The sequence below is a fragment of the Leiobunum rupestre genome, chromosome 2, assembly GCF_980474605.1.
Source record: "Leiobunum rupestre chromosome 2, qqLeiRupe1.1.hap1, whole genome shotgun sequence".
Classification (NCBI taxonomy): domain Eukaryota; kingdom Metazoa; phylum Arthropoda; class Arachnida; order Opiliones; family Sclerosomatidae; genus Leiobunum; species Leiobunum rupestre.
The window spans coordinates 7,449,748-7,464,747 of record NC_143385.1 but is presented as its reverse complement, the minus strand read 5'-3'; the positions used below and the strand labels follow the sequence as shown (position 1 = coordinate 7,464,747).

The window sequence follows — 15,000 nt, the reverse complement described above, 5'->3', positions numbered from 1 at the left end:
CCGAATATTTTAAATACCGTGAGAAAAACGCATTAATAAGCCAAGTGGAAGGTTTTTTTGGGCGGTGTTCTTGGCGCTATTTTTAAAGCATGTATATGGGAGACGCGTTTTTTATTTACCAAACGTTAATATAAATTATATAAAATCTTAAAATTTTTTGGTCCACAGTTAGGTAAGATTAATTGCTGAATAATTGAAAAACTTTAATAATGTGTTTTAATGGTTTTTTTTGCATACTAATTAGAGAAAATGCCATCTTGTTGTGTGCCAAAATGCACATCCAACACGCGAAACAGCAAACATGAAAATCTTTGCCAATTGTGGCTTAACAACATTAAAAGAAAATACTTTGAAGTAAATGATAAAAGTGCATCAGATGTTGTATGCAGCTTGCATTTCTTGCCTTCTGACTACTGTGAAGGTTTGTGAATATTGCTTTATCCTACCTATCTCCGTGAACCTTTATACCTGAACCATTTTATTATACCATTTAGACATTATAATTTTAAAATTTTAATATAAACATTTACATTAGCTAGATAAATATCATATTTTTTTAGGTTTCAAACGAGGGGTAAGACACTCTGCGAACTCGGTGTACACTGCCGTACCTTTGACAGTGCTAAATGGAACTCGCGAACTCTTTAAAATGTGTACCTTTAATAGTGCTAAATGCACGAACTCGGTGTACAGATTATCTGAGACTGTCTTACCCGTCGGTTTCAAAGTACGGAGACTGAAAAAAGGGAGTATTCCAAGTATTTTCTCGGGATATCCTTCTTATCTCCAGCCTAAGATTCCAAAAAAGAGAAAACTGTTAGATGGCGGTTCAAATCCAATACCAATGAAACAAGCCTATGTAGTAAAACCTTCTTTAGCCTCCTCAGAGCCAAGTTCTCCTGACATTCCAAAAAATTTAAAAGACCCAAATTAAGTTTCACAACTACAGAAACTCAAAATTACAATCCATAATCTGCAAACAAAAATATGGCGTCAAAATAAAAGGTTGCAAGACCAACAAGATCAGATTGACACCTTAAGAGAGAAAATTATAATATTTCAAAACAAGCCATACCAGAAACTATCAGACATAATAGAAGATGTTGAGCAGCCTGGGGAAGACGAAGTGGTAGTTTTATTAGATCTAATTAAAAATTACAAAGCTAAGCGTCCTTCATGGAATACAACTACTGTGAGACTATGTGCTGCCTGGAATATTGTGTCTCCGAAATGTTATAAAACACCTAGAAAACTGGGATTTATGAAACTACCTTCTAAGTCAACTTTACAAAGATATGTTGGTAAAATTGATGGTCAAACTGGTTTTACTAAAGCGATAAAAGAGAGGCTAGTATCTGAAGCAAGCAAGTTAGACCTACACGAGCTCTTTGTATCGCTCATTATAGATGAAATGGCAATAAAGTCTCAAATTATCTATGATAAAAAATTGGATCAAATATTCGGATTAAAAGACACTAAAAAACACATAGAAGACAAATTTGCTTTTGAAAACTCTGCTGAATTTCAAACTGAGCAGCAAAAAGAACCTGTTGTCGCAAATCAGCTCTTGCTTTTTTTAATAAATGGTTTCTCAACATCTTTCTCTATTCCAGTAGCATTTTTCTTTTCGAAGCAACTAACCGGGCATGACCTGTATTTGTTAACTCTTTTTGTGATTAGAGAAGTAGAAAATTGTGGCTCTTATATTATTTGAATTGTCACAGACAATCACAAGTCAAATGTAGCTATGATGAGAAAGCTCGGACGATCAAGAGATCTAAAACCAGAAAATTCATCACCCATTGGACAATCAACGCACATTATTCCTTAGCTTTGATCCCAGCCACAATATTAAGAACTGCAGAAACAAATTAATGGACACAAAGTCAGAAGAAGGATCAAAAGAAATTTCAGGGAAATATGTCAACCAACTTTATGAAATGCAGAACCACGAGAACATCAAAGCCGTGAGGAATTTGACCAGGAAATGCGTAGAGCCAACCAATTTCGAGAAAATGAATGTCAAAAGAGCTATTGTCATTTTTTCACCAGAAGTCATTGCAGCTCTAAAATACTTAGAAAAATACAGTTTCAGTCACCCTAAAGCAGCACATTTCAAAACCGCAGTACCTACCATCGAGTACATGAAAATAATTCAAAAATGGTTTGATATCCACAACGTTTGTAATAGGCATCACGGCATTGAATCTAGGAACCCCAACAAAAATTTATTTCTTTCATGGCTTCAGACAACCTTTTTGGAATATTTAAATCAAGTTATATGTGTTGACCAGCAACAAATATTAACTAATGAAACTTGGTTGTGACAACCGAGTCTACAGTAGCCTGCAAAAATATCTACTGAAATATGGATTTGAATTTGTGTTGACTCGGAAACTTACAAGTGACCCTGTATAGATGTTTTTTAGTATTTTGAGACAAATGTCAAGAGCCAACGACGTGCTAGATGCTAGGGCAGTCGTTTTCTCCATAGAAAACATTCTTAACAAGTCGGCCCAGGCCGTAATATTAGTTCCACATCAGTGTATTCGAGTGGGCAAACCCATACACCCTTAGTAGACACAGGTGGCCAAACTAATACAAAAGCTGTTGAGGCTACGTGATTTCTTATCGTTTGATATATAAATTGCCATCATAAGATAAAGAGTGCGGACCGCCCACCCTCTGGATACGCGGGTGGGCAAACCAATACAAAAGCTGTTGAGGCCATGTGATTTCCTATCGTTAGATATATAAAATTCCATCCTACGTTGAAGGATTAAAACTTGGGCGCCACCCACCATCATTATACGTGGGTGGGCAAAGCAATACAAAAGCTGTTGAGGCCATGTGATTTTCTATCGTTTGATATATAATTTACCATCCTATGTTAAAGAGTGGCCACCGCCCACCCTCAGGATACCCGGGTGTGCAAACCAAATTAACCAATACAAAAGCTGTTGAGGCCATGTGATTTCCTATCGTTAGATAGACGGAAAGTATCAAAGGTGAAATAGGTAAGCAAAACACGACGAACATAATTCTTTTAAATTATTGAAATTAGTGGAAATATGATACAAAGAAATTCTTAAACTGGGATTAAAATGGGTTTATTTTAGGAAATTTACATCAAACATTTGGGTAGTTTAGGCACCAAAAGTCTTGTAAATTCGCAAATTCATAAAGAAATACCCATGAATTTATTAACTTTTCGGTCACTCTCCCTTTAAGGGGGTTGGTCGGAGGGGGTGTAAATTAATGGCAATGCGTGCGCGTCAAAGAGTTCTATCGAATGAGACCAACTTTTTTTTCGGTCACTCTCCCTTTAAGGGGGTTGTTCGGAGGGGGTGGAAATTAACGGCACTGTGTGCGCGTCAAAAAGTTCTATCAAATGACACCAAATCTCTGGACTAACTATACAAACTATACAAGTTCGCCAAGAAGGCGATAAAGTTATTTCGTGCCACACATAGACGACTTCGATAAGAAAGTGCCACACTTATTACTTCTGACCATACACGGTTTCGATAAGAAAGTGCCACTCTTATTTATTACTTCTGACCATACACGGTTTCGATAGCCTAGGTCACGTGTGACGCATCACGCATCAAATAAAATATCACATCCGTTTTGACGATTTCGACCGCGAGAGAAGGCTAGTTCCATCGCCATTGTTCAACGGTAAAAGTTCAAGCAAAAAATTCAAGCGAACGGCGTGGCCTGGTTGGTAAAGGCGTCGGCTTTCGAAATGATGCGATAAGTAGTTATCTGCGTTCGAGTCCCGGTGAGGCTAATAATATAAATTATATTAATAAATCTATTTTTCGCAGCTTCATCTAACGTGTCGTTGCTTTCCACGCCAAACAACACTTAACGACATTCCGTCCATAGCAATAGTCCCACTTCGATATACATATCTTGATGTGGAACTATAAAGGGAACCATTATGTCATCAGTGATTTCTTCAAATGTAGCAGCTGATAGTTTTTGTGCAATTGAAGCCTACAGAGATGACTGCGTGGATTCGAGAATTGACCAAAGACCATTTGAAAGTTCTAATAGGCAGATTTCTGAAGATTGAAAGTAAATTAAACTACCCCCCCCCCCCGTAAAAAAACATTACCATGTCCATGTTACAAATTTACCGTTTTCATAACAAAAATGTTTCCTTTAATCATTTTCTAATTTATACTTTGTGTAAACATATTTAATACCTTCTTTATTGTACACAGGGGCGGATTAACCCCTTTTGCTGCCCTACGCACTTTAAACATTTCGATGCCCCTTTGGCCCCTATGAAACAAAAATAATAATAAAATCCACTGTCCATGCTGTAACCACGGGCACACGACAGATTAAATCGTACCGAAAGACTGCTTTGAAATAGCCATCGAAAACGATTTAAATGCATTTAAGAATATTGATTGCAGGCTCATAAGAGCCTAAAAAAACAATAGCATTCTTGAAGATGGCATGCTAGTTTATTTATCGTAAAGCTGGATAAACGACAATGAAATAGCAAGCAAGTACACTCTGTTAAATAAGTCTTCGGCCGTTGGGATTTTGGCACTTATTTGCGATTATCTCAAAAACTATGAAAGATAGCAAGTTGAAACCAATTTAATTTTTAATATTTTACTAATATCTTTCATACCTATGTCTTGATTCACGTGTAGCATTTCCATATCCGCCGGAAACGCCAAATATCGTTTTTGACAACTTTTTTAATAATGATGTTACGCCCCTGAAACCTGCATTTTTGGATTCACAAGGGTCGATTCATATTTAGAAAGTGTCATTGTTATCCGGCTACGTCGAACGGCTGCTAAGATATGGCCTATCGAACATTCGGGTCTCATTCGGAAAATTCTAAAATGCCTAATTAATCAATATTATTAATCCGGCATATAACCACACCGTTCCAACAACTCGTTAAATCAATATATATACTTATTGTATTACCCGCAATGAAACGACGAAAGTTGTTTTTTCCTCAACAATAAGATAATATTTCTCGGTCGCCTCGAGCATTTTAGAATTTTAAACTTGCTATCTTTCATAGTTTTTGAGATAATTGCAAATAAGTGCCAAAATCCCAACGGCCGAAGACTTATTTAACAGAGTGTACATTGAAGTACTGTATTACTTTGGGCTTCCTTCTATTCTTGTAGTATCGCCCAACCAATTTTTCTTCTTCATATTATATACCCTGGTTTATAAAGAAAATACCAGGAAAATGCTTTATCCGTCAGAATTATCCACTGTAATTTTATGGTTTATTTACTATTTTAAAGTAAATAGTAGCGAAAAAACGTTTATCGACGATGTTGGACGATTTTTATTTCTAATTAGCTAAAGATTTTTCAAATTATGTTTTGCTTTCATTAAAATTTTTATAAACAAATTCAATTCTTGGTAAACCAAAAAGGTGCACAACTCAATTACTTCGCCCCTCCGAAACCGGCGCCCCGGGCAGTTGCCCGGTTTGCCCGGCCCTTCAGCCGCCCCTGCCTTTTAGTGTTCCCCGAAAACCAATGCTCTACCTTGAAATTAGCTAGTTTAGCTTACATGGCTGGATACATTTTGAAAGAACTGGAGAAGAAGGATTTATGTAGCTCTTGCATAGGTAACATTTCACAACCATGTGGTAGCTCTCCTCTTAAAGGGGCTCCAAAGTTCGGTGGCAAAAAAAGAAAATTGAGCATGCTTTTCATTTCCCCCAACTTATTTTCAATCGGGTCCGGGTCGGGCCGGGCCAATTTTCAAAAGGGCCGGGAGTTTTTTTAAAAGCCCGGTCCGACCCGACCCGACTCTTACCCGCGACTGCGTTCGGCGTGTGAAATGATCCGCCCCTCCGCCCCCCCCTGAGTTAGGGTATACACCAATTACAGGAAGTGGTTATAATATATATTCATATTATAAAATTTCGATGACCTTGATCCATATCTTCAAGGTTATCCAAAAACTAACTTGAGAACCGTAAGTGTTACAAAGTTGGTTCCAATTAGAAAAGTGTTCCACGTGACTTTTTAAGTACTAATAGCTTTGACCTGATCGGATTTGACCAATAGGAAGCCCAGAAATGCTATATGAAAAACAATAAGGTCGTTAAGTTGCCAACGTGTCGAAAGCGAGGTTCGGGAGCTGATAACTCTAAAGATACTCGTGTTAGAGTACTGACATTTGCTACACATCCTCATCAGGATTAAGGGTCTGTAGCTCAAAAATTTCAATGACCTTGAACTATGTCTTCAAGGTCATCAAAAATCTAACGCGAGAACCGTAAGTGTTAGAAAAATTGCCGCTGCTAAGCGCGCATTTCTCCCATTTTCATAAAATAAGCGAACCATTTCGACCTTTTCTCGAATAGTATACATAACTTTATCATTTCTAAAGTAAAAACTAACTTTGAGCTTACAAAAATAAACTTCGAATGAATATTAGGCTTAGCGTAAAATAAAATGTCATTTGAAAATATTTTTAAATGTTGTTGTCATGACGACCATCATAATGAGTTTGTCTAGCAAATTTCGATGGAACACGAATTGGTTTCGAGTTATGTGCGTTTTCTTTCAATTTCATTTTAACGACCTTTGTGATTTTGAAAAATAGTTCCTCGACTTCCTATTGGTCAAATTCGATCGAATCAAAGCTAATTAGACCTACAATGTGACGTGGAACACTTTTCAAATTGGAAACCAACTTTCTAACACTTACGGTTCTCGCGTTAGTTTTAGGATGACCTTGAAGACATGGTTCAAGGTCATTGAAATTTTTGAACTAAAGACCCTTAATCCTGATGAGGATGTGTAGCAAATTTCAGTAATCTAACACGAGTATCTTTAGAGTTATCAGCTCCCGAACCTCGCTTTAGACACGTTATCAACTTAACGACCTTATTGTTTTTCATCTAGCATTTCTGGGCTTCCTATTGGTCAAATCTGATCAGGTCAAAGCTATTTGTACTTATAAAGTCACTTGGAACACTTTTCTGATTGAAACCCACTTTCTAACACTTTCGGTTCTCGAGTTATTTTTTGGATGACCTTGAAGACATGGTTCAAGGTCATCGACATTATCGCAGTAGGTTTCCACCTACATCTTGTATACGACTTGAAAATTTCCAAATCGTACCTAAAACAGATTTTGAAATATTCGCCCTGGTTCATTTTTAGTGGACACCCTGTATTTAGTTGACTTTAACCTAAATTATATATCTTATAAAATATATCTCGTAAAAATATTGTTTAAAACAAGTTGGCAAGCCAAAATATACCTCTCCTCGGAAGAATGGTCCCTAGTGGTATTAATTTCTCGACACGACCCCCAAAGATGTCTCCGCAATTCAGAGTTATTTACGAAAAACGTATTCTCGGTTCAAACCCTGCCCGGTATAAAATTTTAATTTTAATTTAAATAATTGAGACGAAACAATCGAGTTTAATTTATTCAGAATATTATAAATTAAGTAGTTACAACAGCGAGTTAGACTTACTAAAACAATGCACAATTGAATTTAACCCTTTTTACAGTACATGTTTATCAGTTGAATATAATACTAAGCAAATTTTAATGAAAGAAATATCTACAGATGGTATTTGTATTTTTCTCGCTTACGAAATACTTGCCGCATCTTTAACGCTCATTTTATTTCAACTTCCAGTTGACGTTGTGACACATACCGCATGAAAAAGACCAATGCCGTCCAATTTCCAATATCATATAATGGCTCGCACACCCAGGAAATCATTGACTGCGTTAGAAATCGTAGATATCCAAATATCCACACCAAATATATTTACAAGAAGCAAAAACCTTACCATCAACAAAGCACAGAGATCCACTTGACTAACCGCCAGCTCTTAAAGCAATTAACGTTAAATTGTCGCCTTTGAATTAACACAACTATATATAGGTCGTTAAGAATACCCGTAAATAAATAACAAAAAAAAATAACAAAGTGGACCACCCACAGGGTCTACCCTTTAACCCTCTTATCTCGGCTGACTGCGCTAAAACAAGATTTAACCTTTAAAAAAACCAGATTAGGCCTTCATAAATTCATTAATAAAAAAAGACTTTATTACCTATTATGCTTACGATGCGTGTCTTAATTTCAGTGAACCTAAGCAGCTATCAGTGGTTCTGTGATAGAGCGCTCGACTGCCAAGCCGAATGGTCTGGGTTCGAAACCTGGGTGGCGCATTTGTTTTTAATCAATCCCAAAGTCATTAAGAAGAAGTTGGAGAGAAAACGCCCATATCAACACAACAGACTCAACATGCACAACCATCAGAACACAAACACAACAATTTCAACACTCACAACCTACGCATAAACATTACAAAAACGTAATACACCAAACCGTCACGACGGTGAGCGAAACAACACCATCCAAACCAAACCGCAAATGAATCCGTTAACGCTCACCGTCACACGGTGGTTTTGCCAACCCTTCGAGAAACTGCGTACGCAGTGATTACACTTTGCACCGAAAATGCGAACGCGTTCGCAGGCCTGACAGACAGACCCACAGACCCACAGACCTCGGAGAGGTAATTACTTTAATTTATGATTATTGACCAATATACATTATATCCAATCAAAGCGAGGGGTAAATATAAGTATACGCCTTATGGGTAAAAATGTAGCTTAACTGTCTTGTTTTGATGTCGGCGCTAGTGACATCTGTTAAAAAAAAGAGCTACTTCACTTCGAGCCGACACTTGCATTAAAGTCAAATATGAATAATTATCTCAATCATCCTGTTCATTAAGAATCGCTACAACGAAAAATTTTCATTGAAACGCGTACTAAACCATCTATTAATTATTTAACTTATGATTCTTACGCAGGAACGTCTTATCCATTAGGCAGAGTAGGCACGTGTCTAGGGCGACATTTTTATAGTCCCCTAGAAAAATGTCGCCCTAGACACGTGCCTACCCTGCCTTGAGGTGCCAAAAGAGTTAATTCGCCCCTGTTCTTACGTTAAGTCACTTTTGATACTAACGTATGCCTACAGATTATCTCATTATTTTATTTTGTATTTTGTACCTGTTCATATCATTCGGTACCGATGCTCAAACATCCTAAGGGAAATCTTCAGGGAATTTATCGTGCTTGGCAGACGATGCAATCGTCTGCAATTTGCATTTTTATCCTGTCCTTGGAGAACCAAATTGTTTATTTCCTATTAGATTCCTAGCCCCCGATCCAAAACACTTCTGAAGCCACTGAATGGGAAATATATTCACGAGATTCAGGTTCTTGCCCAACTCTTAAAACGCAAATAAAATTATATTCTGAATAAATGTCAAAGTAATAATTCAATTTTATTGATCTATTTTTTTACTGACATAGAAGACCGGTGGCTTCTTGTCAACGCGTAATATGACTCTCATCATGATATAACAACGTATTCCTAGGAACAAAATTGTACCAATAGGAAAATAAACGAACAGCGCCAGTAAAATAGGTAAAGGCTTATTGTCGGAATTTTTCAAAACGGTGAACAATGTGCCATACGAGTAAGTTGCTATTGAAAAAGCATTTAAAAATTGCAAGAGCGGAAAATACGGAATTGGATAAAAGAGGATGCACAATGAGAATGGAATCTCGAACAAGATCGCCACGTTACTGAGCGCGAACCACGTAAAGATTTTGAATTGAGAAAATGAATAGAATCTGCTGGAGAATACGGCGATGACACCGTTAAATACCCTAGCGACGCGTTGCGTGAAGTCCCAGACTGAAACGGACCCTTGTTCCGAATTCAAACCCTCGACAAACCCGAACGTGTAGCCCTTGGAATAAGCCATTAAAGAGAACGCCATGTCCTCAGCCAGGGACACGCCGGGACCCACGTCGAAGGTGACGTCTTTCTCGGCTACGACCTTGGCCACGAAGAAGGTCGTTCGGTTGCTGTAGAAACAACGATTGAAAAAGCTCTGGTGAAACCGAACAACTCCGTAATCCAGCATAGAGGAGATATCCACCGCTTTGACCAGTTTGCTTTGATTTCCGTCGAATTTTAAATCGGTGATACCGTTACCAAAACAGTGATTGTCTTCTTCTACGAAGTTAGCGATGCCCTTGACGCTGTTTTCTGACAAGGTATTGTCTTCGTCCAAGTGAACGATCCATTCGTGGTCGGACAATATATTGACGCTTTTCTCGAGACAGTACTGCAAATTCCGAGCCTTGTACAGAGTGTCGTGACGCGTATTATACTCCGATGGAACAACCACTTGTCGCACTCGAGGATTCTCTTGGATTGTGGGAATGTATTTTTCCGTCACAATTTCCATGATGAATTTCCGTAAGCCAGCGACTTTGCAAGCGGATAGATTTTTCGTTAAATTAGTTCTAATGAGATTTGGATAGTCACCTCTCGTGACGGTTCTGAAGCAGATTCTCGGCAAGCGATCCATATTGGCTTTCAGTTCTACGTCGCCGGGAAAACAGTTGTACAAGAGAAGCCCGCACACTATGGACAACTGAAACGGGAGCAGACACGTGTGGAAGCCAAACATGAAAATAACTACGAGGTTGTCGCAAATAGAGTAGTTTTCTACTCGATGAGATACCAGCAAATTGATTTGCACAGTGGTAAACACGAAGACCAGGAAAACAACGCAGTGTCCCAGGTGTTTAATTACACTTCCAACCTATATTAGAGATCAGAATTTTCAAAATTATTTTAGTAAATAATATAAAACCTAGTAGCAATTATGACTCAAGGATGTAAAAACATATTTTTAGTCCTACAGGGAAAATCTGTTCAAACCGAAAACCCCGAACACATTAAAACGATTTTGTTCACTATTAAAAGAGTATAGATTAAAACTGCGAATGAACCATTCTTTTACCATAAAGGAAAAAACGCGCCACTGGTGCCAAGTAATATTATATACTTTATTTACATAACAAGTTATAGTTTTTTTTAAAACTTTAAACCTTAAGTAGCGACCAAAACCGAACTATATGAAACATTTTTTAAACATAAGAAAATTTGCACTTACCATGGCAGAATAAGTTTAATTTTAACAATTTAATTATTTAATATTTAGTGTAGTGACTGATGTATTTAAAGGCGAAGTTGCCGATCTGACAGAAAAGTTTCGCATTTCAATCGCGAATATAATTTAGTGGTGAAGATTATAACACAACCACGTATATGGACTTCGACATTATGAAAAATTTAATGCGTTTTTCATACAAGTAACGTTATTTAATTTATACCTTGAATTTCTGAATCATCGGAAATTTACCAAATGTGCTTACGAAAGAAAATCATCGAAACATCTTTGTAATCTAGTCTTCGTGTTTTTAACATGAGGGGCTGATCACTCCCTTTAATGGGTTACAAGCCTGTAGCTTTGACTGTATTAAAGTGATATCGTAACTGATTACAAATTTAGCATTACTAAAGGCTGTAATCAGTTTCATATACCTGTAAAGCAAGTGGCATCTCGATGTGAAGTAGTTCTTTTATCAATAGATGTCGCTAGTGGCGAAATCAAAAAGGTAGTACTTATAGGTACCCCTCGCGTTGATTGGATCGTTTGTAAATTGGTCAATATCGTAAATTACAGCAATTATAAACGATATTTTGTTATTGTCTAACTATAATAGTCTACAAGGTCTCTCTGACAACGTTATCGTTCGGCTGTTTGAAATTTTAGCTTCCTTGGCCATTAATATATGGCACCACGCTCTCCAGTAAAATCACGTTCTAAATGAATCGAATAGATTCATGGCCATCTCTAATAACAGAGGGATTCACATAATACAGGTAGCAATGATAGAGCCGCCACTTGCGTTGATTACTCATGAAACGTAGTTTGAACAACTCTCTTTATAATCATCCTACTGTAGGCCTAAATTGGCGTTTTGATAAATTACTTTTTTTAAGGAATTTAATATTTTAATGTGATTACTTTCATTTACGTACAAAAATGCGAAGGCTATTGGCCCCTATGAACAGCTCATATCTTCGTGAAAAAGTGTTCTTTACCAATGAAACCAATTTCTTTGAACATTTTCGACAGCACTCTAAAACTTTCTCATTAAAACGTTTTTTTCTAGCACCTACGGGTGAAAAAATATTTTTTACAATAACCCGAAATTATTTCCGATTTTTTCGGAATTTACGATTTAAAGCGATCCCACACTATAAATAATACCCTGAAAATTTCGCAACTCTATCTCTTGCAGTTTCTGGAAAAAAATTCAAAACACCCTGTATATAATTTCGTGGCTCAAGATTAAGAAAAATTAAAACGCTAAAATAGCTTATATACTTTATTAATTTAAATGCATCTATTTAACCTTTGGTGTTAAAGAAAGTGATTTAATATAAATGTATTTTATTCGCAACCAAAGTAAAAAATAACTTCGTTTAATTGAATTTTCATATTGCCTTCTGAAAAGCGACATCCACCCAAAAACCATTCGGTTAAAAATGGCAAGGTCCTTTAAACAAAAACGTCACGTCATATATTACTCTAGGCCATAAAAGTAGTGAAATCAAATAACGGGCAAGATCTGTAATTATATTCCCATAAACGTCATAAACTGGACTTATTTATCGACAAGTGATGTGCTCTGAAGTAATATGCTAGACCTTGCGCGTCCTAAGTGTTTTACTGAGTTAAAATCCTTTGTACAACCATAAAACATTTCAAAGAGAATGGCTAATCTTAGAATCGCATTGTATCAAATATATTGTTTAGATCTAAATATATTATCTACTTTGTTTAAATTTACTCTTTTACCTTAAAACAATAATTAAATAAAGCAGACAAGTTGTTGACTGCAGTAATTACGTCACTGCAGTCAACAACTTGTCTGCTTTCAGTAATTTGCCAGTTTCAATAGTCGCACCGCCACCTATCGATAATGTACAGAAATGTTCGAGTACCACTAGTACGAACAGTTTCAGTAATTTTATCGAGTGTTTTTATTTTGTCTCGGTTGGCCAAGGTGGTACTTTGAGCGAGACAAGAATTAAACACGTGCCAACGTTTATTTCACTGCCAAGTTATGTTGACTCTGATTATTGAAACTCGTTTACTGTGCTTTTAAGGTAAAAGAGTAAATCTAAACGGAGTAGATAATATATATCGATCTAAACAATATATGCACCTATAAATAAAATAAACAAGCCGGGCCACGCTTTTCGAGAACGAAAGAAAACTTTAAAGTCGGGAGGTTGAAATGGTCCCGTGATTAGGTAATGCTGCCATCTACATCGTTTTTAGGAACTTATTCTTGATATTTATGCTTGCCTTTCGTCCGCTACGTTGTAAATTTTATGATTTGTTCACTCTTTATACATTCTTAAGAAAACGTTTTATCTTATATTAACTGATATTGTATCATTAGAATCGTTACAGCCAGTGCCCCCGCCAGCAGTAGGCACAGGTAGGCACGTGCCTATGTTCAAAAATTTTAGGCCTATTTTAGGGGCCTCTAAAAGTTTAAAAAAATTGCCTCTGGGGCCTCCAAAATGTGATTTTTAAATTTTATTTATTTTTAAAAATTGGTCATCTAGCCCCCTAAAAAAAGAACTCGCATTCAATTCCAATTTCCAAGAGTCCTAAATGGCCCTAACAAAACGTTCCCTTTTGAACCACCTATACTCGAAATCAATATTACTTGAGTACACAACCAAAGGCAGCGAACTCTGTGGTTTCTGCTTTTGGTAGTGTACTCTGTTAACATTGATATAGAGTATATGACAAAAAACTGGCCCGGGACGGGGAAGTCCGTCGTGCAAGGAAAGCAGCAAAAAAAAAAAACCACCTGTTCGCCTCAGTGATAACTTAGCTCCAACCAACACAATAAACATAAGCTTAGTTTCTAGGCATTCTACAAAAGGGGGCATTAAGTGAGAAACTGGATTTCTTAAATACGACTTAAACCGTTGCAACGCTTAAACGAAGGGAAATCCCAGCGGAGCTGAAGTCGAAGCGTAAAGCATCGTACCAGTCACTACTTTGAATAGAGAGCGTCCTGGGGATTAGGGTTTTTTCTTTTTTACTCCTTGTCCCTTTTGCGAAATCACGTGATATCAGTGACCACTGATCGTAGAGAAAGGACCTAGACCTTCGGTGGTCGGACTTGTCCCAGATAACGCGCGTTTCTTCATTTCGTTTTCTGCTCCTGAACAAACAGGTAGTTCTCAATTTCGATTCTCTCCCAGTCAAATTTATTCTAAGTCTCTTCCGAGACTAACTTTGCCAATACAGCCTTTTTAAAGGCTATTTAGCTGTTTTAAGCTAATTTTTAAACAGCCTTTTTCAAGGCTAATTAGCTATTCTAGCTAAATTATTCAAAAAGCCCTTTTCAAGGCTAATTAGCTATTCTAGCTAAATTATTCAAAAAGCCTTTTTCAAGGCTAATTAGCTATTCTAGAAAAAATATTCAAACCGCTTTTTTCAGGGCTTTGATATAGCTGGTATTATTAAAAAGTCTGTTTGAAGACTACATAGCTTTAACTAAGCTTTATTTTCTTAAACCTTTTTAAGGTTATTTCGCTATTAGTATATAATAGTAGCATTTTCAAATATGAGTACCAGAAAATTTTTATCTGGGTCCCAAAAATGAGAAAAATGGAAACAGGAAGATAGTTTCGTTAGTAATCAGAAAGGTGCAATGGCACGTTTTTTGAAATCGTCGGCGCAAAGCCATAACTATAGTTCTTAGAAAAACCTAGTCAAAGAATTGAGAAAGGGTTCAGAATCCTTGGAGACTGATAACAGTCACTGTTTTAGTAATACTGCTGAAGTTCTTCCAAACGTCAGTACTGATATGGAAATGGAACTGACTCATGAAGGAGAAATTGCAGAAGTAATTGCAAACCCCAACTCTAACCATGCACAAAATACATCAAACAACGTATCCAATTCAAAATAAATGGGCTTACACGCGTTGAATAACTTGGATATTAGTCTAGATAAAGATTGCCTTCCAGTTCAGCCTAAACTAAATCCT

The 15,000-nt window shown here is 36.9% G+C and overlaps 1 protein-coding gene across 1 annotated transcript; it reads right to left on the bottom strand.

Annotated features, from left to right (window-relative positions):
- Window positions 1–9,335: 9,335 nt before the first annotated feature.
- LOC149955982 (glycolipid beta-1,4-mannosyltransferase egh-like) lies at window positions 9,336–11,161 on the bottom strand. The gene is made up of 2 exons (XM_090166721.1): window positions 11,025–11,161; window positions 9,336–10,670 (listed from the first exon to the last, which is right to left on the bottom strand). The coding sequence occupies exons 1-2, from the start codon at window positions 11,025–11,027 to the stop codon at window positions 9,336–9,338; spliced, it is 1,338 nt and encodes a 445-aa protein (XP_090022847.1). The 5' UTR covers window positions 11,028–11,161.
- Between the last annotated feature and the right edge of the window lie 3,839 nt (window positions 11,162–15,000).